The sequence below is a fragment of the Salminus brasiliensis genome, chromosome 17, assembly GCF_030463535.1.
Source record: "Salminus brasiliensis chromosome 17, fSalBra1.hap2, whole genome shotgun sequence".
Lineage (NCBI taxonomy): Eukaryota > Metazoa > Chordata > Actinopteri > Characiformes > Bryconidae > Salminus > Salminus brasiliensis.
The window spans coordinates 32942432-32967727 of record NC_132894.1 but is presented as its reverse complement, the minus strand read 5'-3'; the positions used below and the strand labels follow the sequence as shown (position 1 = coordinate 32967727).

The following is a 25296-nucleotide window of genomic DNA, read 5'->3' as shown; positions in this document are numbered from 1 at the left end:
TGCAGCGGCGACAGCTGCCTTCCTGAGGTCAGTTTGAAGGTGTGTGAGTGAGTGTATGCATGTGTGCAACTGAAAACACCCTACCCTGCAGCTGTTCCCAGACACAACAGTGACACATCGCACTTCCTCTGTCCATCTGTGCTGGGTGTCCTGTCTGCTTCCTCTCAGCACGGGGCTGTTAGAGCAGGGCTTAATCAGGGTCTGATTCTGGAGGATGGGCGGGCAGATGTAAGCTAAAATGGGGACGTTTTTATCTGCTTAACGCAGTCAGCTCCTTCACAAACACTAAGACTACACAAAAAGGGGGTTGAACTGGTTGCATAGATAATAAGTCAATGATTCAAAGGGGTTTGTATATATATATTATTGTATATATATAGTTTGTATATATATATTAGTGGTGTCAACTGAAGTTTAATGATGTCTTCTGATTAATCATAATTTAGCTAGCCTGTCCTTGAATAAATAAATAAATGTGTGCCTAATAAACTGTCTACAGAAACCTTTTTTCTTATCTTATAATATCTCAGTGTAGTTTTTTAAAGAACTTTAGCCACAAACATGACGAAGCTCGAACACAGAAGCTTTAATCGAAAATAAAGCTTCAACAGTATCAAGAGGTACATGAGGATGATCAGTCATTGGGCTGGATTAAGCTACGAGCTAAGAGGGGAGCAGCTGTGTGTGTTTGTGTGTTTGTGTGTGTGTGTGTGTGTGTGTGTGTGTTAGAGAATGAGAGTTAGTTATGAGATTTAATCCATATTTTAGCATAAATAAAGTTTAATCTACCCACTGGGCTCTGTAAAGAGAGAGGGACCTATGGGAGGACCTTGGGGCTAAACTATAGCCTATATATAAACTATACATATATATATATATATATATATATAAGAGCAGTCTCAGGCTGATTTCTCAGTTAGCCACCTCATCACTTGGTCCTTGTTCTCAGCCACCCACTTCATATTAGCTTTGGTCGTCTCTATGGCCTGATCCACCGCCAGTGCTGCAGACCCAAATCCAGCTGCAGCATTTTCTTCTTTAAACAGCTCTAACTGTTGATGCACACATGAAGAGAGAGAGAGAGATTTTAGAGAGAGTTCCCATCTGCATGAAGTAATGAAAACTAGCTGCAGGAAGTGTGCTAAATACTTCTGAATTCAGCACATGGATTTAATTTTGGCCCAAAAAAAGGCGAAAAATCTAAAGAAGACAACTGATCACTGAAAACAGATGCGAGACAATGTGTGCTTTCTAAAGTGTGCTTCTTTGAGTTGATTTTGTTTCGAGAGAGGCTAACTTCTTTTAGTCTATAAACACAAGCCATAATCAGTCAATTAAAGTAATTTAATAGAAGAAAAGTACTGCCAATAGAATAGGACTCTCTCTGGAGCAGATAAAAGGTAAAGGTATTTGTCACTGTACAGCGAAATGTGTCCTCCGCATTTAACCCATCTGTGGAAGTGAACACACACACACTAGTGAACTAGGGGCAGTGAGTACACACACACACACCCAGAGCGGTGGGCAGCCAACTCCAGCGCCCGGGGAGCAGAGAGGGTAAAGGGCCTTGCGCAAGGGTCCAACAGTGGCAGCTTGCCGAGCCCGGGAATCAAACCCACAACCCTGTTATCGATAGCCCGGCGCTCTAATCGCTGAGCCACCACTGCCCCTGCCACTGCCACTGGTAAACGTGAACCTCCCAGAACCATGCTGCCTAATAATGCCAGGATGGGCTAGAGGGGTATAAAGCCCCCCAGCATTGAGCTGTGGAGCAGTGGAAGAACTGTCTTCTCTGGAATGATGAATGGAGATCTATCCAATACTTTTGGGATGAGGTGAGGTGGTGATCATCATCCAACATTCTACGAGCAGGTGTTCTTTCTCTTCTTTAGTATTAGTAGTAGAAGCAGCATTGCTAAAGTCATAGCAATAGAAGCTTATCATATCAAGCAGAGAACCATTAAAGCATTTAAATGGTTCTCCGAGTTGCAGTGATCCATGTAGACCCACTGGCTTCACTGGAGAAAGGGAGTATTTTAATAGTGCTTACCCAAGCAGGGGCCTGTTGGGTCTACTTTTACGTACCTGTTCCAGCTCAAATTCTGTAGAGAACCTCTTAGTGACACCCAGAATAAGTCTTGAAAATGAGAGAGACCCCCCTCCATAACTGCAACACATAAAAGCCCACCGTTACCATCATACAGTTTATGGGATCTCAGACAGATTCAGGGAAATGGGTAGATTTCACTCACTCGTTGAAAATATGATTCCAGTTGGCTCTGATGAAGTCCCAGGCTAACGGCTGTCCAACCACATTGCCGGCGATGTACACAATGACGTAAGTGGCATCCTGCTTCCGTATCATGTCCGGGTTTAGTGCATATTCCAGATACCTTAAATAAATCACATTTTTTAGTTCAGTGACTAACATAAATGGGAATTTCCCCACTGCGGGACTCTTCTGAAATCAAAGATAATAAAAAGAGTTCCTCCTGCTTTTGTATGACTAACTGTCTCTACTGTCCAGGGAAGAAAGCTTTCTACTAGATTTTGGAGGAGCATTGCTGTGAGGATTTGATTGATTGCATTCAGTGACAAGAGTGTTGATGAGGTCAGGATGTTGGGATGTTGGATAATCACCACCTTACCTCATCCCCAACTCCCAACTCATCTCAAAAGTATTGGATGGAACTCCACCAACCATCATTCCAGAGAACATAGTTCTTCAATGCTGGGGGGCTTTATACCCCTCTAGCCCACCCCTGGCATTAGGCAACATGGTGCCAATAGGTTCATGTTTCAGAGAGTCTTATTCTATTGGCAGTACTTCTCTACAGGGACTAGACAAGCTGTCTGTGTGTGTGCATTTGCACATGTGTCAGCAATGGGGTGCAGCTTAAAGTAGCTGAATGCATTCTTTAGAAGAGGTGTCCACATACATATAGTCTGTCTGTCTATCTGTCTGTCTGTCTCTCTATCTGTCTCACCTTGGGTGAGTTTCATGGGCTCACCTGTTTAAAAGCCAGGGCTTTTTGGTGCATGACAAAGCGTACATCAGCTTGTCAGCTTCTGCAGCACTACTGCTGTTCTTGTACATCTTCCAGCCAAATTCCCACTCCTCCACACCTCCAGCAGCGATGGCGTTACAGTACACAGTCGACTTCAAGTTGGGGTTAATCCTGGAAGAAGGTTCAACAGGTTAATGTGGGAAATTAAATAATGTTAAAGCAACTGTATGTAGCATTATTACCTTAAAAAAACAGCTTCAAAATCAGGTTGATTGTACATTGACTTGTAATGGAGAGAATAGCATCTCTTTCCTTGCTACTCTGGGCTCAGCATGCCGAGAACTGCACTATGTAACTATGGTGAAGCGAGCAGGACAAGGGCTTGCAAAAAACTGCGTAACGCTGAGTGACCCGAGTAATATTACTCCACCGCCTCAGTCCATGTGCTTCTTTACCTTTTAATGCTGGTTCGGTATTTCTCAGCTTGTCAAGAAATGCATGTAGAAAGCATGTCCTTTAGTGGTGGTCTGAATTACACTTCCTGGCCACAGGGGTAGCTCAAGGGCAAGAAATACCAATTCTCACATAAAGCTGCTTTAATGAAAAAATAAAGGAAATCTATGTCAAGCGGATTCTTCTCCATGGAGACCACTATAAGGACAAATCCTTCAGTTTTGGCAGTAGTGAGTCCTCATGATCAGTACTGGGATATGACATTAGATCGAAAAAATACATGGAAAATTGTGTTTAAAGTGTTGCTTTAAAAGCAGAACTCAGAAAGTGTCTTACGGGTTCTTGTCTGGATTTTCCATCCACTGGCGGAACCACATTTTGGTGAGATCTGTGCATCCTTCTACTTCTGTTGTGCATCCCAGGGTGATGGCGTTAACCTGGTTATATCTGAGAAGATTGTTGAATCAGATGACGAAGCTCTGTAGTGCATGTGCAATTTTTGTTCATATAGATTCATAACTGCACAATTTTATATATATATATATATATATATATATATATATATTTATTTATTTATTTAATTTATTATTTTATTATTATTATTATTATTATTATTATTATTATTATTATTATATTTCTACCCATTTTTTCCCCAATTTGGATCACCAGTTACCCAACCCATACATATTCTCCCCCATCACATGCAACGCTCCCGACACATGAGCAGCCAGCCAGCGCCGACTCTGATGCATCGGCCAGCAGACGGCAGTAAGGGCCAGCACTGCACTAGAGTGATGTAGGGAGAAGGTGCCATCTACCCACCCTGGAGGGAGCAAGGCCAATTGTGCTCTCTCAGGTCCCGGCTGCCGATAGCAAGCAGCATGACTGGGATTCAACCTAGCGATCTTAAATGCACAAAATTGAGTTTTATATATCTGATAAATTACATACAAAAAAAATAATGTATAAATACTATAATTATATGAAACTGAAAATTGTATGTACACATCATGGTGTAAATATAATCTTTACATTTATTAAAGATAAAATGCACTGATTTAAAGTTTGCTTTTGAAAAACAATGATTTGAAGCTGGTCTTTACTGGTCAGTGTGACTTGAAGGAATCTCAGTCCAGTCAGCAGTGATGTTCTTGAAGTACTGAAACAGTGGCTGAACTTGGCCCTGCAGGTACTTCTACAATGATTAAAGGAAAGCGGGTTATAGTTGGTTATATAAGAATGCATGTGAGAACAGAACCACATTCATCTGACGTGAAAGTACCTGCAATGCTCCGTAGACTTCAGACCGATCAAACATCAGAAAGAAGAAATTGAGGTTCTTGATGGCGGCCTCCCATGGCATGTACTCCCTCTCCTCAGAGAGATACTTGGTGGTGCTCAGAGCCACAGTTGTGCTGATAATCTTCGCCCTTGAGAAGATTATGAAAAAAAAAGAAACAAGCCATGGTTTTATTTTAGGTAACAGAGATAAAGACTGAAGCTCCGTAGAACCAGAAGAAGGTCTTTAATGTAGTTGGTTGGGGATCTGTCCGGTTATGAAAGTATTCATCTCTGCAGTTTCCACAAATTACACACATTATGCCACAGGACACACTATAACAATAGCAACACATTGCCATTATTACTGTCAGACTAGGGTGAATTCATACTGGAGTAAAATCCCTCCATGGATAATACTGCCGTATTTGTCACTGTACAGTGTGGACTGTACAGTGAAATGTGTCCTCCGCATTTAACCCATCTGCTAGTGAACACACACTCACACATGTGTTAGGGGCAGTGAGTACACACACACACACCCAGAGCGGTGAGCAGCCGACTCCAGCGCCCGGGGAGCAGAGAGGGTAAAGGGCCTTGCTCAAGGGCCCAACAGTGGCAGCTTGCCGAGCCCGGGAATCGAACCCACAACCCTGTTATCAATATCCCGGCGCTCTAACCGCTGAGCCACCACTGCCCCTACAACAGATACAACAGATTCATACTGGGTTAGAATCTCTCCACAGTTATTTTTATCAGGCTTTAAAAAAACTACATACACTGGAAATTCATACTGGACAATTACAATTAATCTCAGACTGAAAATTCATACTGGGGTAACATCACCCCACAGTTATTGCTGCCAAAAAACAACATACACTGGAAATTCATACTGGATTAATTACTCCACATTTATAACTGTCTGACTGTGAAAATGACTCAAACACTGTAGATTCATACTGGAGTAAAATTGTTCAAAAGTTATTACTGTCAAATTGTAACATACAGCAGATTCATACTGAATTAAGTACTCCACATTTATAACTGTCCGACTGTGAAAACTACACAAACACTGCAGATTCACAGTGGATTAAAATCACATTGCAGTTATTACTGCCAGACTGTAAAAAATACATACACTGCAAATTCACACTGGATTGAAAATAACTCCACAAGTATTACTCTCAAACTGCAAATTCATACTGGAGTAAAATCACTCCACACTTACTCTCAAACTGCAAATTCATACTGAGGTAACATCACTCCAAAGTTATTACTGTTAAGGTCGCAAGACACTGCAGATTCATACTGGAGTAAAACCACACCACATTTATTACTATTAGACTGTAGAAATTTCACACCCTGCAGATTCATACTGGAATGAACCCCAATCTTATCAGTAATCACCTAATTTATAGTTTCACCCAGGTAAAAATAATCCAGCTCCAGCAGGACTTGAGAGTTCTTACCTTGCCAGGTTGAACGCATCATCTATAGTCTGAGCTCTGTTGATTACAGGTATGGCCTGCGTTTAAGAGCCCAACAACACAAGTTTATTAGCTTTTTATTAGTTTAGTCAGTTTATTAATTCCAGTGAGGTTGAAAATCAACTGAAATGACTGAAGATCTCACCGAATGATCCGTAGATAACTGTGAGAGAAGACGCTGCCAGTTCTCGGAGTCATAGTTGACCCTGTAAAATCCTGACACGTTCAAGTTGGCCAGCACCCACTCACTGTTCGTCTTCATTGGCTCATGAGTAGCTGTGAAGACAGAGATATGAGACATGGATAATTGGTCACAATGCAGACAGTGCTATTGTTTACTAATACTGCTGTAATACTCAGCAGTAGTATTTAAATTATCTTCAGAGAAAAAACTGCAATTACACATTTCTACCAGAGGGGTCTCCAAAACCCCAAACACTCCCAGCGCTGTTTTATTTGAAGGTAGCTTTTGCTTAGTGTTGTTGGTACCTGTTTTCTCAAGCAGCCAGTGCTGGTCCATGACAGTTCCATTCTTCATCCACTTGATGGGCACAAACCACTCATAACTGCAGCACAATAAAACAGGAGAGAGATTATATCCACAGTTCTACATCTACGGTTTTGCGTTTGACAATACAAACACAGTATATTCCCTGTGTCACTATCCAATACTCCAGCAATAATGTCTATTGACCTACAGGGACTAGAGAAGCTGTATGTGTGCATTTGCGCACCAGTGTCATCAGTGGATGCAACTTAACTTAAGTAGTTGAATGCATTTATTAGAAGGGATGTCCACAAACATTTGGACATATAGTATATAGCCCATTTTAATATATATTTTAGTTTGTGACATATGGATGTACATGCTGAATATGAGAGAGTTCCATTTTTTCGAATATATGTTACATATCTGACATCTATAAATTGCCATATGTCAGATTTCTGTATGGGTAATGGATGAAATCGATGAAAAAATGAGTATTATTACTTGTGAAATGCGGTGTCATAAACATACTTGTATACAGATGGTCTGTCTGGCTTGGAGTCTGCGTCCAAAAGGAAGTGATTTTGGGAGATGCTTCCTGTTTGGGTGTCAATGGTGACTACTGGGAAACCCATCTGGAGAATCCAGCGATTCATGATTTCAGTCAAGGTGGCTGGAAGCCTGACCTCTGGATCGGAGTCAACCACCTTCCGAAAGCACAATTTGCAAATTAGCATGAGAATTTCAGCATCACCCTATGGCTGCCCTTTATATTGTCTGGGCATGTCATCATTTCGTGGTGAGTGGACCAGTAGAAGTGGTCCAAAAAAATGTCAAAACGTACCTCCTGAAGTTTTCCCCACAGGTCAGTGTACACTGTGTTGCCATACGCGAACTGCTTCAGGTAGGCCTGTGGAGTCAGTTGAGTATTTGAGTAATTTCTCATTACTGAGTTCATTCAACCACACATCTACTGAACACACTGTAAAATAACCTACACTGAGTCCTCTGGCAAAGACCGGCTCAGACAAAAAGTCTGACAGCATCCTTAACACAGCGCCGCCCTGCAGGTCAGAACAGAGTACTGACTAATAACCATGAACCACATTTAATGGATAAATCAGACTTCAGTGTAGATCTTAGAGTGTTGTGGACAACGGGACTGGGTAGGGAAGTACCTTGCTGTAGGTAATGGTGTCAAACAGGGCATTAATTTGTGCAGGAGTGTTGACCTCCTCTTCCAGGGAAGACAGTGGGTGAGAAGATGCCAGAGCGTCGACTGCAAATGCTTTATGAATCTCCTTCAGCACCATCAGATCTTTCTAGAATAGACACATGTATAGGCATCAAAACAGATTCCGACGTAAAACTTGGGAAACGAATGATTTTTGTGATACACCAGACCAGCTTTTGCTGGTTTCAGAAGGTCTAAGTTGGTTTAAGATGGTCTAAGGTGGTTGAGAAGCTGGCCATCCAGGCGAAAACATACCCTATGTTTGAGTTTGAGGAACTAGCTTGTCTATCTGCATGGCCAATGTGACCAAACTGCTCATCAAGCTGCTCATACTAGGTGAATAGATTGGTAAAGCTGGCCATGCTGGTCATCAGGACCGGTATTGGTCAGGTTGATCGTGTAGCTAAACTGAAAAGACAAGACCTCAGCTGGTCACCAGCTTAACCAGCTTGGCCAGCTTGAACTTTTTAGAAGGTTAATAGGAATGTCAGTTATTTGTAAATCATTAAATATAATTATAAGATCTGAATTGTCACAATATCTGGTTGAAGTGGACATTTTTTTTCTTTAATTGACCAAATGATATACCGGTAAAAGAGCACTTACGATATTCCAGGTGGGTTGAGCCTTATCGGCCCCAAGGTACGAGGCGTAGGTGGCAAAGCCTTCATTTAACCACAGATCGTTCCACCATTTCATGGTCACGAGGTTTCCAAACCACTAAACAATGAAACATCATTTACAGAATTCAGTCATGGAACTGGACGATTAGACATCAAAAGATTTGAGATGATCTGAAATGTTCGTACCATGTGAGCAAGCTCATGAGAAATTACAATCGACACCCATTCTTGGTCTCCATTGGAGGACATACTGGGGTCATACAGAAGAGCTGTTTCTCTGTACGTGATCAAACCCCAGTTCTCCATGGCTCCAGCACTGAAATCAGGCAGTGCGATTTGGTCTGTAGGAAGAGGCAGAAATGTTTACAACACTGAATTACTTGTGGCGTCCCACAAGGTTAAATTTTAGGGCCTTTGCTTTTGTCTTTATACATGTTACTGTACCTCAAGGTAATGTCAAGGACAATTAGACCAATTTACATAGCTATGCAGATTAAATGCAGTCATATATTTACTTAAATATATAATGTAAATATATGAGCTCTGTACATAGTTTTAATAAATAGCTTAATGCAAGACATTGTTCTGCTGATTTTCTGGAATATCATAACAAACCTATAGCAACCTCTAGGGATCAAGAAATGCATTTTTGTAGTTTTATGTATGATACTGTTTATATTTTTAATATTTGGTTTCATTAATTACATTTGTTTATTACTGTTACTAAACTTAATTACTTGTATGTAAAACACTTCCAGCTGCAACTTGACTGAATAGTGCTCTATTAAACATAAATATATACACTTTGCTAGTTACTATATGATGTAAATATTATTTTAAATCTTATTTTTTTACTATTTATATGTCTCATTTGTTATATTATCATAATACACCCCCCAATTTTTTTTTTTATAATTAGAAATTATACAATTGAGATTTAAATAGTATGAAATAAAGAGGAACAATATATAAACAATATATCTTAAAACATTATATAAGAATAACAGATAACCATATATTCACAATTTCTTCTGAAATGACCTTTGGTTTGTCCATAACTTTTGAAAAAACAAATAGGCAAATTTTAATTGTTGCACATAGGATTATCATATGAGAATTTGAATATTATTTTTCTCAGCAGAAAATTCGATTTTTGGATTTCCATATTTCAGTACATTCACATGCACAAACCGCTAAATATTTTCTACTGAAAATTCACACCTGATTTTGGTAGTGGATATTTTGAGCTGTAGTAATTCTGAAAGAAATCAAGGATGGGACCAGTGATGTTCAAGGCATAGTCCCCCTGTCCAGCTTCAATGGCTGCCCTTCGAGCCCAGATTCGGATCTAAAGAAAGGATCATCTAACGTTAAACTTAATTACAAGAAGCAGCACATAAACTGAGTTTCAAAAAAAGGTGCAGCATTTGTAGGAAACACTGAACTACAAAAAAGATCCATCTTTCTTACCAAAACCTCGGCCTCTGCTGGTGTCTTTATAAAAGTAAAGTCACTGACGACAAAAGCTAGCAGGTACGTTGACATCTTTTCAGTTGGATCAAACTTGGTCTGTAAAACGTGTTGATCGTTCAGGGTGATCGTCTCTGTGCCTAAAAAATCCAAACAAGTAGATTTTTGTAGTTTTTATGTCTTTTAAGGCCTAGTTACTATGGTTACTATTCTAAATGATTTTAGCTGCTATAAAGTATTCAGTAACTGCTATAAAACAATATACACCTCATATCATTTGAGGATAAGGAAGTGAGGTTAATCATTTGTCAGCACTGATAAGAAGCCATCTTACCCTTTTCCATGCCGTTAGATAGAGCCACCGTGCCGGGTGGATGAATAAGCGTCATGTGGAAAACGGCCTTCATCGCCGGCTCATCAAAACATGGGAAAGCTTTCCTGGCGTCGGTGGGCTGCATCTGCGTGGTGGCAACGACTCTGCCCAAACAATCAGTAGATATTCAGCATCTGAGGCATGTGCTAGAACAACAAGTCCGATCTACAGTGGCTTTACATCACAACTTACAGGAATTAAAGGATCTTCTGCTAATGTAGTTTAGTGCCAGATACCACGGGACACCTTCAGAGGTATTGTGGAGTCCATACCTCTGCAGGTCTGGAGCTGTTCTGGTGGCATGTGGAGGACCAACAGCCCATATTTGTGGGGTTTTACTGGTATACAGTGGTCAGTACCTACCTAAAGTGCTACACTGAAGGTCAACCAGTGAACTGGCAACAGGGTCATGGGTGCACCAAAGCTTATTGATGCTCATGGAGGCCCCACATCATAGGGCTACTTATGTCTTTGTGCAAGATACCACAGCCAGACACCTGAGAGATCAGACCAGAGGTCTTTTGGAGTCCATGCCTTGATGGGTCAGAGCTGTGTTTGGCAGCTCAAGTGGGACCTACACAATACTAGGCTGGTGGTTTTAATGTTATGGCTGTTCGCTGAACATTCCAATGGAGGTCCCACCTCACAACTTACAGGACTTACAGGATCTGCTGCTAACGTCTGCCAGGTACCACAGGTATGTGGACCTGTGGAGTCCATGCCTGATGTTTTGGCAGCACAAGAGGGACCTACACAATACTAGGCTGGTGGTCTACACAGTGTTATCTCTCTCAATCTCGTTCAGGGTCCAATCATATCGTTCAAACTGCAGTTTCACAGTATCAAGCAACAGCCATTACTTTTTGCAACACATTTTAGTCTTATGCAGTCTTACCTCTTCACTCCGTCCTCAAAGTATTCACTTCTGTAAAAACCTCCAAGGTCATTGGCCAGCTCTCCTTGGAACTCCATGTAGAGCCAGTAGGTCTGTCCAACCTGCAGGGTCTCGCTGAGCTGAACCACCAGATACTGGGTTTCCACTTCAAGCCATGTTTTCTTAATGGCTGGAGCTTTAGCACCATTCAAACCGGTCAGCTTGGCATGGTGTCCGTCTGGCGTCAGACTGTAGTTCAGCTTGTTGGAATGAATGAGGATCAAGCCTGTTTCTTTCACGCATGCGAAGGCCACTCCTGAATGTCCGGTGAAGATGTACATGCCGTTAGCGTCCGCCACAAGTCGAGGCCACAGGGTCACATTGTAGTACTGAGAAGAGAGCGTGCTGGGTAGCCTGTAATTCTTCCACAGGTCGGTCTCATCTATGGAAGGATTCACCACGGTTTTGGACTTCTCGTTATGGTAGACCACCGACAGGGCGATGATAGTGGCCACGGCTGCAATGGCAAGGACAATCGCAACAATCCCCACGGGCCTGCTAATGTACAAGCCTTTCCCCATGTCTGCGGGTTTAAGGGAAGTCTAAGAAGGTATTTCTTTCTTATATAGTCTCTGGAGTCTCTTGAAGTGCGGAGGTAACGCAAGTTAATGAGTGACTAAGTGGGTGAGGAGGATTTGTAATCATAAATTCAGAGATAGGAGAGAAAAAAATCTGCTGACTGCTGCAGACCACTCTGACCACTTCCTTGTGCTGGAAAAATAAAATCACCAGTAAAAAGAGCTCGTCCAGCATCGAATATTTTCAAAATCTCAAAAATCTTAAAAAATGAAATTAATTGAAGGTTAATTGAGACTTCTATCTGTCAAGGCTTGCTGACAGTAGCCTAAATATAAGCCATTTATGTCATGTAGTGTAATGCATGAATTCACACTCATGACTTATGTGTAGCTACAGTCTCATAGCATAACAACGCACTTCAGCCTACGTAGAATTACATTGTCATTATTACTGCTCTTAATTTGGTTTAGAAGTTGCTAATATCCACCTAAGGCCATGTTACTCAACTCCACGGACTGGGAATGACAAAGAAGACTCCTCTGAAATAGGAAATATCGCCAGTAAAAAAAAAAGAGCATGTCCAGCATCATGTCCCACTTAATAATTGGTTGCTAATGATAATGCCAGGTTAACACCTGTTGATTTGAACATTTGCACAGGCTTCTGTAGCACAACCAATCACATTTCAGTTAGACACTACCATTTCTAACCTCTGTCTAGCCCTCAGAGGTAAAATAAGCTGACCTTTATGACCTTAATGATTGGCTGCCCTGTATTTCACCTCACTGAAAAAGCAGTCCGGACAGGCCCTTGAGCAAGGCCTTAACCCTCTCTGCTCCTGGGCGCTGGAGTTGGCTGCCCCACTCCTTTTTACCTTTGTAGCTGCAAGGTCCCACCCTCACACGTACACAGTGTCATCCTAACTACAGTGGATACCCGTATGTCCCCAGTGCGTCCAGAAATGTGGTCATCCCAGTATTTGGACCATAAGATAAGATAATGATCAGCACACATTCAACCAGGTGTGTCCAAACTTTTGACTGGTACTGTATGAACTGTACGGGCAGTGGTCAGTAGGTTTTATAGCACATTAAACTGTGTTATTATTATAAGGTTTTATTATATGTTATTATTAGGTAATATTAGGCTGTCCATGATGTCATTTATTTAATCATGTTAAATTCATTGAAGGTGTCAATCTGTCAAGGCTTGCTGACAGTATCCTAAATATAAGCCAAAAACATCCTTTGTGTCATGCAGTGTGATGCATGAATTTATGTAGCTACAGTCTCATTGCATAACAACGCACTTCAGTCTTCCTAGCATTACATCATCATTATTACTGCTCTTAATTTGGTTTAGAAGTTGCTAATATCCGCCGTGTTACTCAACTCCACGCACTGGGAATGACAAAGAAGACTCCTCTGAAATATAGGAACTACAGTGACATCATAAGCTGACCAAATATCCCTGCTGAGAAAAACTGCACAGCCAGCTGAAGGCCAAACCAGCATAGTGTATGTTTTCATTTGTGTTTGAAGGGTCGTCGGGTCTACAAGCATGATCAGCCTGAGCTAGACAACCAGTATGACCAAGCTTGACCAAGTTTGTTGACCAGCATGACCAAGCATGACCAGAAATGCAACCATACACTATGCTGGGCACAGGTTACCAGCACAGGTTCTGTTTTCTGGATGAGGTTTTCTTCTCAACCACCATCAAAGGCCATCAAAGATGAGCTTAGAACATCTGAAACCAGCTACCAGCAAAAGCTGGTCTTCAGCTGGACGTTTTAGAAGGGATGTTTACTGAAAAAGAGCAGTATAAATCTTTTATTGGTATCAAAGATCAAACCTCATTCCTGCCAGTTCTCCGCAGTGCAGAAGGCGTGGCTCTGTTGTAGGAGAATCCAGTGTTTGCCAAAGATTAAATACCAAACCAAGCCTAATGAAAAAACACTGTACATAATGTGGTGGTCCAAAAGCTTCAGAATCGCCATTCAGGTGGACTTGGTTTAGATGAATAACAAGTAAACAAATAACAAATGTTATTGTCATTTTAATAAATTCGTTTTAATAAAAAATTAAATTTTTCCCTTCTTTTTTGGTGCTGCCAATTAACCCACCTGTATGTAGCTCCCCCTAGCAATAGCTATGCTCCCGACAGCAAGGATCTAACACATGTCTTCTGCCATACATGCAAACTCAACTGTCGCCTTTTTTCGCCATCGCCAGGCAGCTGCTCTGACATGCTCTGAGGAATGTGCCGGGTCCCCAGCTCCACCACACCAGCTAACAGACACCTGTGCCGACCAACATCGCTTAAGAGTGATGAGGGGAGAGAGAGAGCGCCATCTACCCACCCGGAGAAAGCTCTGTTAGTTGTGCTCTCTCAGACTCCGGCCGCTGATGGCATGGCAAGTGCCATGGCTCGGGATTCAAACTCACCACCCCCAGGCCAGAGTGGTAGCACATTACACCGGTGAGCCTGATGTGCTGGTCAAGTTGGTCGATGAGGGTGGTCTTTGCTGGTCTGTTTTTTTTTTTTATTTTCAGTGATGACCAAAGGGCCTAAAAGTTCAAAGTTCAGTCCTCCCAAACACCTTCAATGATGTAGAGGTCAGGACTCTGGGGTGGCAACCCAACGTGGCCCTGTCAGAGTGATTGGTGAGACCTCAAAGACAATGCAAGGTATTTGATTGGTTGTTTGGTTTAGCTCAGTTGTGTAGCATGGCAGACTAGGGTTCAATTCCCAGGCTGGGCAGGTGCACCACTTGGGCAAGACTCCCAACACTATACACTACCTCTTATGAGTGTAACATGACTCAGCCATGGGTCTTTGTGAAGTGTTTAGGGCGCCCAGGGGTGCCAACCACTTATGGACAAACAGACTCTGTTATATAAAATCATTGCAAAGTGTTTTTAATTATTTATTTAATATATCATTTCTATTACATTATTATATTACAATATAATTTATTTTAATAACTTCTTCACAGGCCTTTTCAAATATTTAATACATTTTTTATATTAAATACAATTAAAATACATGATCTTATACCTTTAAAAGAAAAATAAAAAAATAAATATGAAATGTTTAAAGCACCATTTCTGGAGGGAAGGCTCTATTAGCAGAGGTCAGTCCACAGTACAGCAGAATACACCTGTGAATCCGAGGTGTTCCCAGCTGCTCCACTGTGCTGCAAAAGAGGTACTTGTGGAGGAAGCTGTACGGTGGCCCTTTACCATCATACGACAGGCCTGAGAGTGTAGGAGTTCAGCCATGATCCAATGAATGAACCATAAGCCATAACAGGAGGAAGGCGACTGGCTCTCAGGCCAGTTCTTCAGTTAGCCACTGCATCACTTCCCCTTTATTTTCCCTCATCCACTTCATGTTAGCTTTGGTCAACTCTATGGCCTGATCCACCGCCTGCACTACAGATGCAATTCCAGCTGTGGCGATTTCTTCTTTAAACTGCTGTAACTGTTGATGCACAGAAGGACAGAGGGGGTCATTTTAGCAGCTCTGATGTGCATCAGATTTTCACTGCTATCGTAAATCAGTCAATCAATCAATCAATCAATCAATCAATCAATAAAAAAAACAAGCATGAACATTTCACTGTGGATTAGCGCCAGCGTTTCCTCTAGGATTTGACATAAGAGATGAAATACAGTGAAATACAGTAAGGCTAGGATAGTAACGTTAGCTAAGGTAGCTAGCTAGTACACTGTAGGTCAGATGTGATCTACAGGCTTTAACTGAATGCAGTACTGTCTTAATGCTGTGTGGCGCTCTGGGGACTTAAAGATTTAAAGATCTCAACAAGAGCAGTTTGGTGGGAAAACTGCAAACTTGGCAACCCAGGAGCTAACACAGCCCTCTCAGAGTGATTGGTGAGACATCAAAGACAATGCAAGGTATTTGATTGATCGTTTGGTTTAGCTCAGTGGCAGACTAGGGTTCAATTCCCAGGCTGGGCAGGCGCACCACTTGGGCAAGGCTCCCAACACTCCACACTATCCCCTACGAGTGTGACATGACTCAGCCGTGGGTCACTCTGGATAAGAGGGTCAACCGAATGCAGTAAATGTGAAAGTTCAGTCGTTCACAGTGTTTGTGAAGTGTTTAGGGAGCCGCTGTGGTTTCTCATTTTTGAATGTGACATGCTGTGTCCACTTCCTGTGTCCGTTGTTTACAATGAAAAGCCCTCTGCCGAATTTTGTCATTGTGATTTTATAAAATTCTGACGCAGTGATGCAGTTGTGCGGGGCAGTGGTGGCTCAGCGGTTAGAGCACCAGGCTATCAATAACAGGGTTGTGGGTTCGATTCCCGGGCTTGGCAAGCTGCCACTGTTGGGCCCTTGAGCAAGGCCCTTTACCCTCTCTGCTCCCCGGGCGCTGGAGTTGGCTGCCCACCGCTCTGTTCACTAGTGTGTGTTCACTACCACAGATGGGTTAAATGCGGAGGACACATTTCGCTGTACAGTGACAAATACATGCACCTTTACCTTTTTATCATAATTAATCAACAGAATAAAAAAAAACTGTGAGTAAGGAATTAAGGTCTGAAATCAATTTTGCTGGTATATTTTTAGGTATGCACTCTAAGTAATAAAGGCTAGGCCTTCAAATGGAGTGCATCTTGGGGCGATGCCATAGAAGAGCCATTCTTGGTTTCATAAAGAAACATGTTTGTAGAGATGTGTTAGGAACCTTTCTAAGGTCTAAGGTCTAAGAGAACTATCAACAGATATAAAGGTTCCTTACCAAACTAAAGCCTTATCACATTCTCAGGGCCCTATCTTACCCCCTGCGCAAGGCTCGTAGTGATGTTCATTGCTATTTTACACCCCACCAACAGTCTATTTATACTTAAAAAGCCTTAAAAAGAGGCGAAGTCCTGGGATTGCCCCAAAGGAAGGGCGTGGTAACGATGGCCTCATGTTTTCATTAAGTGCAGCTGCTTCATTCATTGAAACTATATATTAAAACCCACATCAGCTACTGAAGCTGTTTTCCAAGAAGGGCCCCCTCTACGTACCTGTGTTAGCTCAACTTCTGTAGAGAAACTCTTGGTTCCGTAGTGAACAACTGTTGTGAATTCACTTCCATCCCTGGCGAAACACAAAAAGCCCACGGTTTGCGTCAAACAGTTAGCGGGACACCGCTGCACATAGAAAAAAATTGGGTCGAAATTACTCACTTGTTTTGAGTGTGGTTCCAGTTGGATCTGATGAAGTCCCAGACTAACGGCTGTCCGACCACGTTGTTGGCTACATGCCAAACGACAAGTGCTTTATGCTGCTTCTGGATCATGTCTGGATCCAGCGTGTAGTTCAGGTACCTTTCATAACATTGATATGACATTTCAGACCAACTTAAAGCTGAGCAAATAATCGGATGCAATCAAATAATGCGGAAGGGTATTTAGGAGAGTCTGAAGAGCTTTCGGTGGACTGCGAACACGGATACTGTGGGCTAACGTATAAAAAACTCTCAGACAAAGTGTGTATTTGTAGTAATTTAGGGGTTAAGCCAGGGTCTGCATCATGAAACTCATTAGCAGTGTCCGAAATTTAATTTTTAACTCATATGGAGTCATAATGCACGTTACACATTATGATGTTCCAGACCTTGGCTTTCGGAAAGTTTCTCTAACTGGACCTTTTATTGAATTTTAATGAAATACCCCTGCAGTGGGTGCGTTGCGTGGGCTCACCTGTCCAAAAGCCAGCGACTTTCAGTGCAAGACAAAGCATATATCTGCATGTTTGCATCAGCATCACTGCTGCTGTTCTTGTACATCTTCCAGGCGAATTCCCATTCCTCCACACCTCCAGCAGCGATGGCATTACAGTACACAGTCGACTTTAGGCTGGGGTTAATCCTGGAAGAAGGTTCAACAGGTCAACGGACAGTCCAACATCCTACCCATCTTCAGAGTATGATTGATTACCATAAACAGTAACATCTATGGTTCATCAGGAACCTGTAGACTCGAGAACATCCCTCATAAAACAGTGGGAAGCCACCAAATTCCATCAGTAAACATGATTCTGTAGAATTAGTTCTTTCGGAGGCCAGTTTTCCACATATTGCATTTAGTAAGTAAGGCTAATAAGTCAGGCTAATGTCCTGTTATGCCTGCTGCTTAGTCTAGCTGGCTCTTCTGGCTGCCTTGCCTGAAAGCAGAGTGTACATACACTCCTGAGATGTATAGTTCAAATTTGGGGAGGTCTTGCCTAGCCTGATAGGCCTCAGAGCCATGAAGTACAGGGGGACCTCCCATGATGTACAGCTGCCAGAGTGGTTGTACATCATGGAGGCCTCTGAGGCCTCATAAGGACTCTAGCTGGGCCACCTGCCTTAAGCGACCTAATACCTTGATCAGACTCAGACCTCGTCTTGACTTCCACAGTTCCCCTGAACTGCAATGTCTTACTGGGATTACAGTCCACACCGTAGAAAGTGCAAACTTTAAGGCTGGGCTATCTTTCTTTTAGCCTTGATTACTTTCAATTTCAGATCTTTAGACAGTTCAGCTCAGAGGGGTCCATGGTTGCAATCGGTGACGTGCCTCAGGCCTGATTTACTAGTTAAGCTCTGAGACCTTGCCAAAAATGTGTCTCTATAAGTGAGGTTGGAGTCACCTCCGTACAGGGAGATGGGCCAATGGCACGCAGCATTAGCATTAGTTGTAAACAGCTGGCAGATGGAAAAATGCTGGACATTTGCTGTAAACTGGGATAGACTGGACTCAAAATGCAGCTTACGGATTTCTGTCAGGATTCTTCATCCACTGGTGGTACCACCTTTTGGCGAGGTCTGCACAGTCCTTCAGCCCGGTTGTGCATGCAAGTGAGACGGCATTAACCTGGTTGTATCTGTGAAATGAGAGCTGGTTAGTTCTGTACTGATGCAGTTCTGGCTGTATTTATGTGCAAATGAAGAAAGCTGGTCTTTACCGGTCAGCGTGACTTGATGGAGCCTCAGTCCAGTCAGCAGTGATGTTCTTGAAGTAATGAAACAGTGGCTGAACTTTGCCCCGCAGGTATTTCTACAATAATTACAGGAAGCAGAAATCATTAGAAACAGAGGGAACTGTAAGAAGGTATGGAGCGTACTGCCAGAAGAATGTAGTGTACTGTGTTTAGTAATAGGCAGGTATATATCAGTTCTCAGGTCTCAGGTGATGTAAACATACCTGCATAGCTATATTGACCTCAGTGTGACGAAACTTGTTAATGAGATCTTTGAGATGTGTGGTGGCGGCCTCCCATGGCATGTACTGCCCCTCCTTAGAGAGATATCTGGTGGTGCTCAGAGCCACAGACATGTTGATAATATTTGCCCTTGAAAGAATCACCAATAGAGTTACAGATCAATCAGCATCCAAAAACTACACACAAACACACTGCAGATTCATACTGGAGTATTTCTCTACACACTGCAGATTCATACTGGAGTATTTTTTATAACACACTGCAGATTCATACTGGAGTATTTTTTATAACACACTGCAGATTCATACTGGAGTATTTTATCTACACACTGCAGATTCATACTGGAGTATTTTTCTACACACTGCAGATTCATACTGGAGTATTTTTTATAACACACTGCAGATTCATACTGGAGTATTTTTCTACACACTGCAGATTCATACTGGAGTATTTTTCTACACACTGCAGATTCATACTGGAGTATGTTTCTATACACTGCAGATTCATACTGGAGTATTTTTCTACACACTGCAGATTCATACTGGAGTATTTCTCTACACAAACTGCAGATTCATACTGGAGTGTTATTCTAAACACACTGTAGATTCATACTGGAGTATTTTTTATAACACACTGCAGATTCATACTGGAGTATTTTTCTACACACTGCAGATTCATACTGGAGATATTGCTAAACACACTGCAGATTCATACTGGAGTAATTTCTAAGCAGACTGCAGATTCATACTGGAGATATTGCTAAACACACTGCAGATTCATACTGGAGTAATTTCTAAGCAGACTGCAGATTCATACTGTATTAAAACTCCATAATTATTACTGTCAGTAATCACCTAATTTATAGTTTCACCCAGGTAAAAATAATCCAGCTCCAGCAGGGGTTGATAGCTCTTACCTTGTCAGGTAGAACGCATCATCTATAGTCTGAGCTCTGTTGATTTCAGGTATGGCCTGCGTTTAAGAGCCCAACAACACAAGTTTATTAGCAGGCAGAAAAACAGGAAGTGATTAATTACAAAGATGATTAATTCCATAATGTTCAAAATGATAAACACTGAAGATGTGAATGTTGAAGATCTCACCGAATGATCCGTAGATAACTGTGAGAGAAGACGCTGCCAGTTCTCGGAGTCATAGTTGACCCTGTAAAATCCTGACACGTTCACGTTGGCCAGCACCCACTCACTGTTCGTCTTCATTGGCTCATGAGTAGCTGTGAAGACAGAGATATGAGACATGGATAATTGGTCACAATGCAGACAGTGCTATTGTTTACTAATACTGCTGTAATACTCAGCAGTAGTATTTAAATTATCTTCAGAGAAAAAACTGCAATTACACATTTCTACCAGAGGGGTCTCCAAAACCCCAAACACTCCCAGCGCTGTTTTATTTGAAGGTAGCTTGTTTAGTGTTGTTGGTACCTGTTTTCTCAAGCAGCCAGTGCTGGTCCATGACCGTCCCACTCTTCATCCACTTGATGGGCACAAACCACTCATAACTGCAGCACAATAAAACAGGAGAGAGATTATATCCACAGTCTTTGTCTATCTAGCTGTCTGTTTGCTTGTGAAATGTGGTGTCATAAACATACTTGTATACAGATGGTCTGTCTGGCTTGGAGTCTGCGTCCAAAAGGAAGCGATTCTGGGAGATGCTTCCTGTTCGGGTGTCAATGGTGACCACTGGGTAACCCATCTGGAGAATCCAGCGATTCATGATTTCAGTCACGGTGGCTGGAAGCCTGACCCCTGGATCGGAGTTGACCACCTTGGGAATGCATAAACACAGTTGCCAGATTAGTATTAAACCATATTAGCGCAATGATTTTACTGCTACACAAACTCCCACAATCACACCACAGTTCAAAACGTACCTCCTGAAGTTTTCCCCACAGGTCAGTGTACACTGTGTTGCCGTACGCGAACTGCTTCAGGTAGGCCTGTGGAGTCAGTTGAGTATTTGAGTAATTTCTCATTACTGAGTTCATTCAACCACACATCTACTGAACACACTGTAAAATAACCTACACTGAGTCCTCTGGCAAAGACCGGCTCAGACAAGAAGTCTGACAGCATCCTTAACACAGCGCCGCCCTGCAGGTCAGAACAGAGTACTGACTAATAACCATGAACCACATTTAATGGATAAATCAGACTCCAGTGTAGATCTTAGAGTGTTGTGGACAACGGGACTGGGTAGGGAAGTACCTTGCTGTAGGTAATGGTGTCAAACAGGGCATTAATTTGTGCAGGAGTGTTGACCTCCTCTTCCAGGGAGGACAATGGGTGAGAAGACGGCAGAGCGTCGACCGCCAATGCTTTACGAGTCTCCTTCTGCACCATCAGATCTTTCTAGAATGGAAATATAATCAGATGTGAGGAGCCTTCCTCTATTAGCGTCATTCTACTGAAGCGACTACCTTACATAGGAATATACACTAACCAGCCATAAGATTAGTACCACTTGGTTAATACTAAGTAGGTCCTCATTGTACCACCACAACAAGACTTCTGAACGTGACCTGTGGCACCGAGTAAGTTGTAAGTCGTGAGGCGGACCACCCATAGAACACATTGACCCTGTAGCTGGTTCACCAGTTGTCTTTTCGTGGACCACTTTTGGTAGATACTGACCACTGCATACCAGATACACCCCACAAGACCTGCCTGAAGTTTCAGAGATGGCCTGACCCAGTCGTGTAGGCATCACAGTTTGGTTCCTGTCAAGGTGCTGCCGCTATTTGGGGGGGGTTAGTGTTAGCCGAATGCTAACAGCTAACACTAGTTTATTTCAGTCTTTCTCATGCATGTGCTACCATGGTACCACAGTTTGTAAAAGGTCAATATGTCCCTGGATTGGCTAAGCTGGGTTGAACTTGTAAAAGAGCACTTACGAAATCCCAGGTGGGTTGTACTTTGTCAACTCCAAGGTACGAGACGTATGTAGCGAAGCCTTCGTTTAACCACAGATCGTTCCACCATTTTATGGTCACGAGGTTTCCAAACCACTGAACAGTGAAACATCATTTACAGAAAATTATTCGTGGAACTGGATGATTAGACATCGATAGATTTGAGATGATTGGAAATGTTCGTACCATGTGAGCAAGCTCATGAGAAATTACAGTCGACACCCATTCTTGGTCTCCATTGGAGGACATACTGGGGTCATACAGAAGGGATTCTTCCCTGTACGTGATCAAACCCCAGTTCTCCATGGCTCCAGCACTGAAATCAGGCAGTGCGATTTGGTCTGTAGGCAGAGAGAGAGAGTAGAATTCTCACAACACCGAATGTATATAGTGCTGAGAGGTTTACATACACTCCACATACAGTATATTGGCAATACTGGATTTTCATTGATTTCTGAACTGTTCTTGATCTGGGATAGCAGAAAGTGTGGCATCCCATGTGGGGCCTGTATGTGTGGCCCAACTGTGAACCAGAACATTTCGGCCTCAGGTTTCATGTTGGCCCAAAATATGGATGTCCACCAGGGTCAGTGATGGGACCAGGAGGGGTTAAACATGGGCCCCATTTGGGTTGTACAGTGCATACAGGGCCTTGTATGTATAGTTTTGACCCTGTGTTGATTTCTGAAGAACCTGAGGAGTGTATGTGACCTTCTGACCACAACGGTTTACCACCCAACAATTCAATGCGAGATTCACACCTGATTTTGGTAGTGGATATTTTGAGCTGTAGTAATTCTGAAAGAAATCAAGGATGGGGCCAGTGATGCTCAGGGCATAGTCCCCCTGTCCAGCTTCAATGGCTGCTCTCCGAGCCCAGATTCGGATCTAAAAAAGAAGCATCTCACATTAAAACGTACATGAAATTAATGAGGAACGTTGGATTTGATGCCGTGAACACTGGAAAGTTCTTACCAAAACCTTGGCTTCTGCTGCTGTCCTGGTGGAGGCGAATTCACTGACGACAAAAGCTAAAAGGTACGTCGACATCTTTTCAGTTGGTTGGAAGTTGGTCTGCAGAACCTTTTGATTTCTCAGGACGATCGTCTTCATGCCTAAAAAACAAAAACAGATGGTCACAGAAAGTCCACTGAAATACAGGTATACTAAACATACAGTCCCCTATATCAGTCACCACCAGGGGCAATACAACACCCCAGCACCATAACAACCACCTGGGATACCATACCAACTGGGTAGCGATCATCAGGCAACTACTTAGCAACATCCAAGCAACCACCCAGGATACCACAGCAATCACTTATTAACACTATAGGAGCCACCTAGAAACACCACAGCACCTGCCTAGCAACCCCATATAAGCACTTGGGATATCATAGCAACTGCCTTGCAACCACATTACAACACCCTAGCAACCATCTAACAAACATTTAGCAACATCTTTGCAAACACCTGAGATGCCATAGCTATCACAACTAGCAATCACCTATTAACACAGTAGAAGCCACTTAGAAACACCACAGCAACCACCTGGTATAACATAGCAACCACTTAGCAATGTTGTTTTTTTTTTTAATTCTGAATATTATGGGTTTGAATGTTGTGTGGAATATCTGGCAACTCTGGGATGTCAGTACTGTGATAGAAATGCCTGCTTACCCTTTTCCATGCCGTTAGATAGAGCCACCGTGCCGATTGGATGAATAAGCGTCATGTGGAAAACGGCCTTCATCGCCGGCTCATCAAAACATGGGAAAGCTTTCCTGGCGTCGGTGGGCTGCATCTGTGTGGTGGCAACAACTCTGCCCAAACAATCAGTAGATATTCAGTCATATGAGATTCCAACAGCAGGATATAGAACTAGATCTAGTTCATTTCTGATACCTTAATGCGTTCAAACACATGAAAAATATTCACGTAAATGAACGTAAATTAACGCAAATTTAACGTAAATTAACGTAAACATGCCAAGACATAAAAATTTGAGGTGTTAACACAGATGCAGTACTAGAGGTTATGGACCAAACAATGTTCCATATGAGGCTGTGCAGTGAGTGGAGTTTGCTTCTGTAACGTAGCAATAAGTTTCTGGTTAAGGAACTAGCTATAATTTGGCAGAAGGAATTTTCCAAATATGAAATGCTACGTTCACGACTCAATTTATACATTTTTTACCGAATTTATTTCCCGGTTTTATATGATATGATGCTTTACTATACATCATATATACACTGTACTAGTCAGTAGACCATAAGTGTCAACCCATAGTAATCTGGGCTTTCACAGGTTTGGGGCTGATAAAGCTGGTATATTGTAAATCTAGTGTAATACAGTAGCTAATGCTAAATTACAGGATCTGAGCTAACGCCTTGGTGCCGGAGACCTTCTGAGGTCTTGTTAAGTTAATGCTCTAATGAGTCAGAGCTGTTTTGGCACAAGGCAGACCTACACAATATGAGGCAGGTGGCTGTGTCCTGGTCTGGTGTAGTCTGGTGGAGGAGTGAAGGGTGGAGAGTGTGGGTATCAGTGAAATGACATCAATAAGTCAAATAACATATTTTACACATTTTACCAGTGAAAACCAAAACACGTCTTACTTCTTCACTCCAGCCTCAAAGTATTCACTTCTGTAAAACCCACGGAGGTCATTGGCCAGCTCTCCTTGGAACTCCATGTAGAGCCAGTAGGTCTGTCCAACCTGCAGAGTCTCGCTGAGCTGAACCACCAGATACTGGGTTTCCACTTCAAGCCATGTTTTCTTAATGGCTGGAGCTTTAGCACCATCCAAACCGGTCAGCTTGGCATGGTGTCCGTCTGGCGTCAGACTGTAGTTCAGCTTGTTGGAATGAATGAGGATCAGGCCTGTTTCTTTCACGCATGCGAAGGCCACTCCTGAATGTCCGGTGAAGATGTACGTGCCGTTGGCATCCGGCACAAGTTGAGGCCACAGGGTGATGTTGTAGTACCGGGGTGAGAGAGTGCTGGGTAGCCTGTAGTTCTTCCACAGGTCGGTCTCATTTATGTAAGGCTTTACCACACCTCTGAACTGGAAGACCACTGAAATAGCGATGATAGTGGCTACGGCTATGGCGGCAAAGACTAGCGCAGCGATCCCCACGGGCCTGCTAATGTACAAGCCCTTCCCCATGTCTGCGGGTTTGAGTGAAGTTTGAGGAGGCATTTCTTGCTTATATCTTTTTAGGAAGGAAGTGACCTAATTTAATGAATAACTGCGTGTACAGAGG

General features: G+C 42.6%; 2 protein-coding genes across 2 annotated transcripts; both read right to left on the bottom strand.

Moving 5' to 3' along the window:
- Window positions 1–576: 576 nt before the first annotated feature.
- Window positions 577–11902, bottom strand: LOC140537649 (aminopeptidase N-like). Its single transcript, XM_072659774.1, has 20 exons — window positions 11309–11902; window positions 10375–10517; window positions 10041–10180; window positions 9792–9918; window positions 8757–8911; window positions 8554–8667; window positions 7892–8035; window positions 7712–7777; window positions 7558–7623; window positions 7245–7420; window positions 6716–6792; window positions 6372–6502; window positions 6209–6264; window positions 4744–4891; window positions 4565–4656; window positions 3798–3908; window positions 3012–3179; window positions 2253–2393; window positions 2086–2167; window positions 577–1052 (listed from the first exon to the last, which is right to left on the bottom strand). The coding sequence occupies exons 1-20, from the start codon at window positions 11866–11868 to the stop codon at window positions 900–902; spliced, it is 2850 nt and encodes a 949-aa protein (XP_072515875.1). The 5' UTR covers window positions 11869–11902; the 3' UTR covers window positions 577–899.
- Window positions 11903–15199: 3297 nt separating this feature from the next.
- LOC140537650 (aminopeptidase N-like) lies at window positions 15200–25199 on the bottom strand. Its single transcript, XM_072659775.1, has 20 exons — window positions 24649–25199; window positions 23711–23853; window positions 23006–23145; window positions 22792–22918; window positions 22217–22371; window positions 22013–22126; window positions 21327–21470; window positions 21147–21212; window positions 20993–21058; window positions 20711–20886; window positions 20541–20617; window positions 20199–20329; window positions 20012–20067; window positions 19077–19224; window positions 18838–18929; window positions 18646–18756; window positions 17592–17759; window positions 17076–17216; window positions 16914–16986; window positions 15200–15352 (listed from the first exon to the last, which is right to left on the bottom strand). The coding sequence occupies exons 1-20, from the start codon at window positions 25197–25199 to the stop codon at window positions 15200–15202; spliced, it is 2832 nt and encodes a 943-aa protein (XP_072515876.1).
- Window positions 25200–25296: the final 97 nt, after the last annotated feature.

Coding starts and splice junctions, on each gene's coding strand:
- LOC140537649 (XM_072659774.1), bottom strand. CDS start 11,868: ATGGGGAAAGGCTTGTACATTAGCAGGCCCGTGGGGATTGTTGCGATT. Junction 8,036..8,553: donor CTCAACCCACCTGGAATATC/GTAAGTGCTCTT, acceptor TGTCTATTCTAG/AAAGATCTGATGGTGCTGAA. Junction 6,265..6,371: donor AGTTATCTACGGATCATTCG/GTGAGATCTTCA, acceptor TCTTAAACGCAG/GCCATACCTGTAATCAACAG.
- LOC140537650 (XM_072659775.1), bottom strand. CDS start 25,199: ATGGGGAAGGGCTTGTACATTAGCAGGCCCGTGGGGATCGCTGCGCTA. Junction 21,213..21,326: donor ACACCATTACCTACAGCAAG/GTACTTCCCTAC, acceptor TCTGACCTGCAG/GGCGGCGCTGTGTTAAGGAT. Junction 18,757..18,837: donor CCATCAAGTCACGCTGACCG/GTAAAGACCAGC, acceptor CTCATTTCACAG/ATACAACCAGGTTAATGCCG.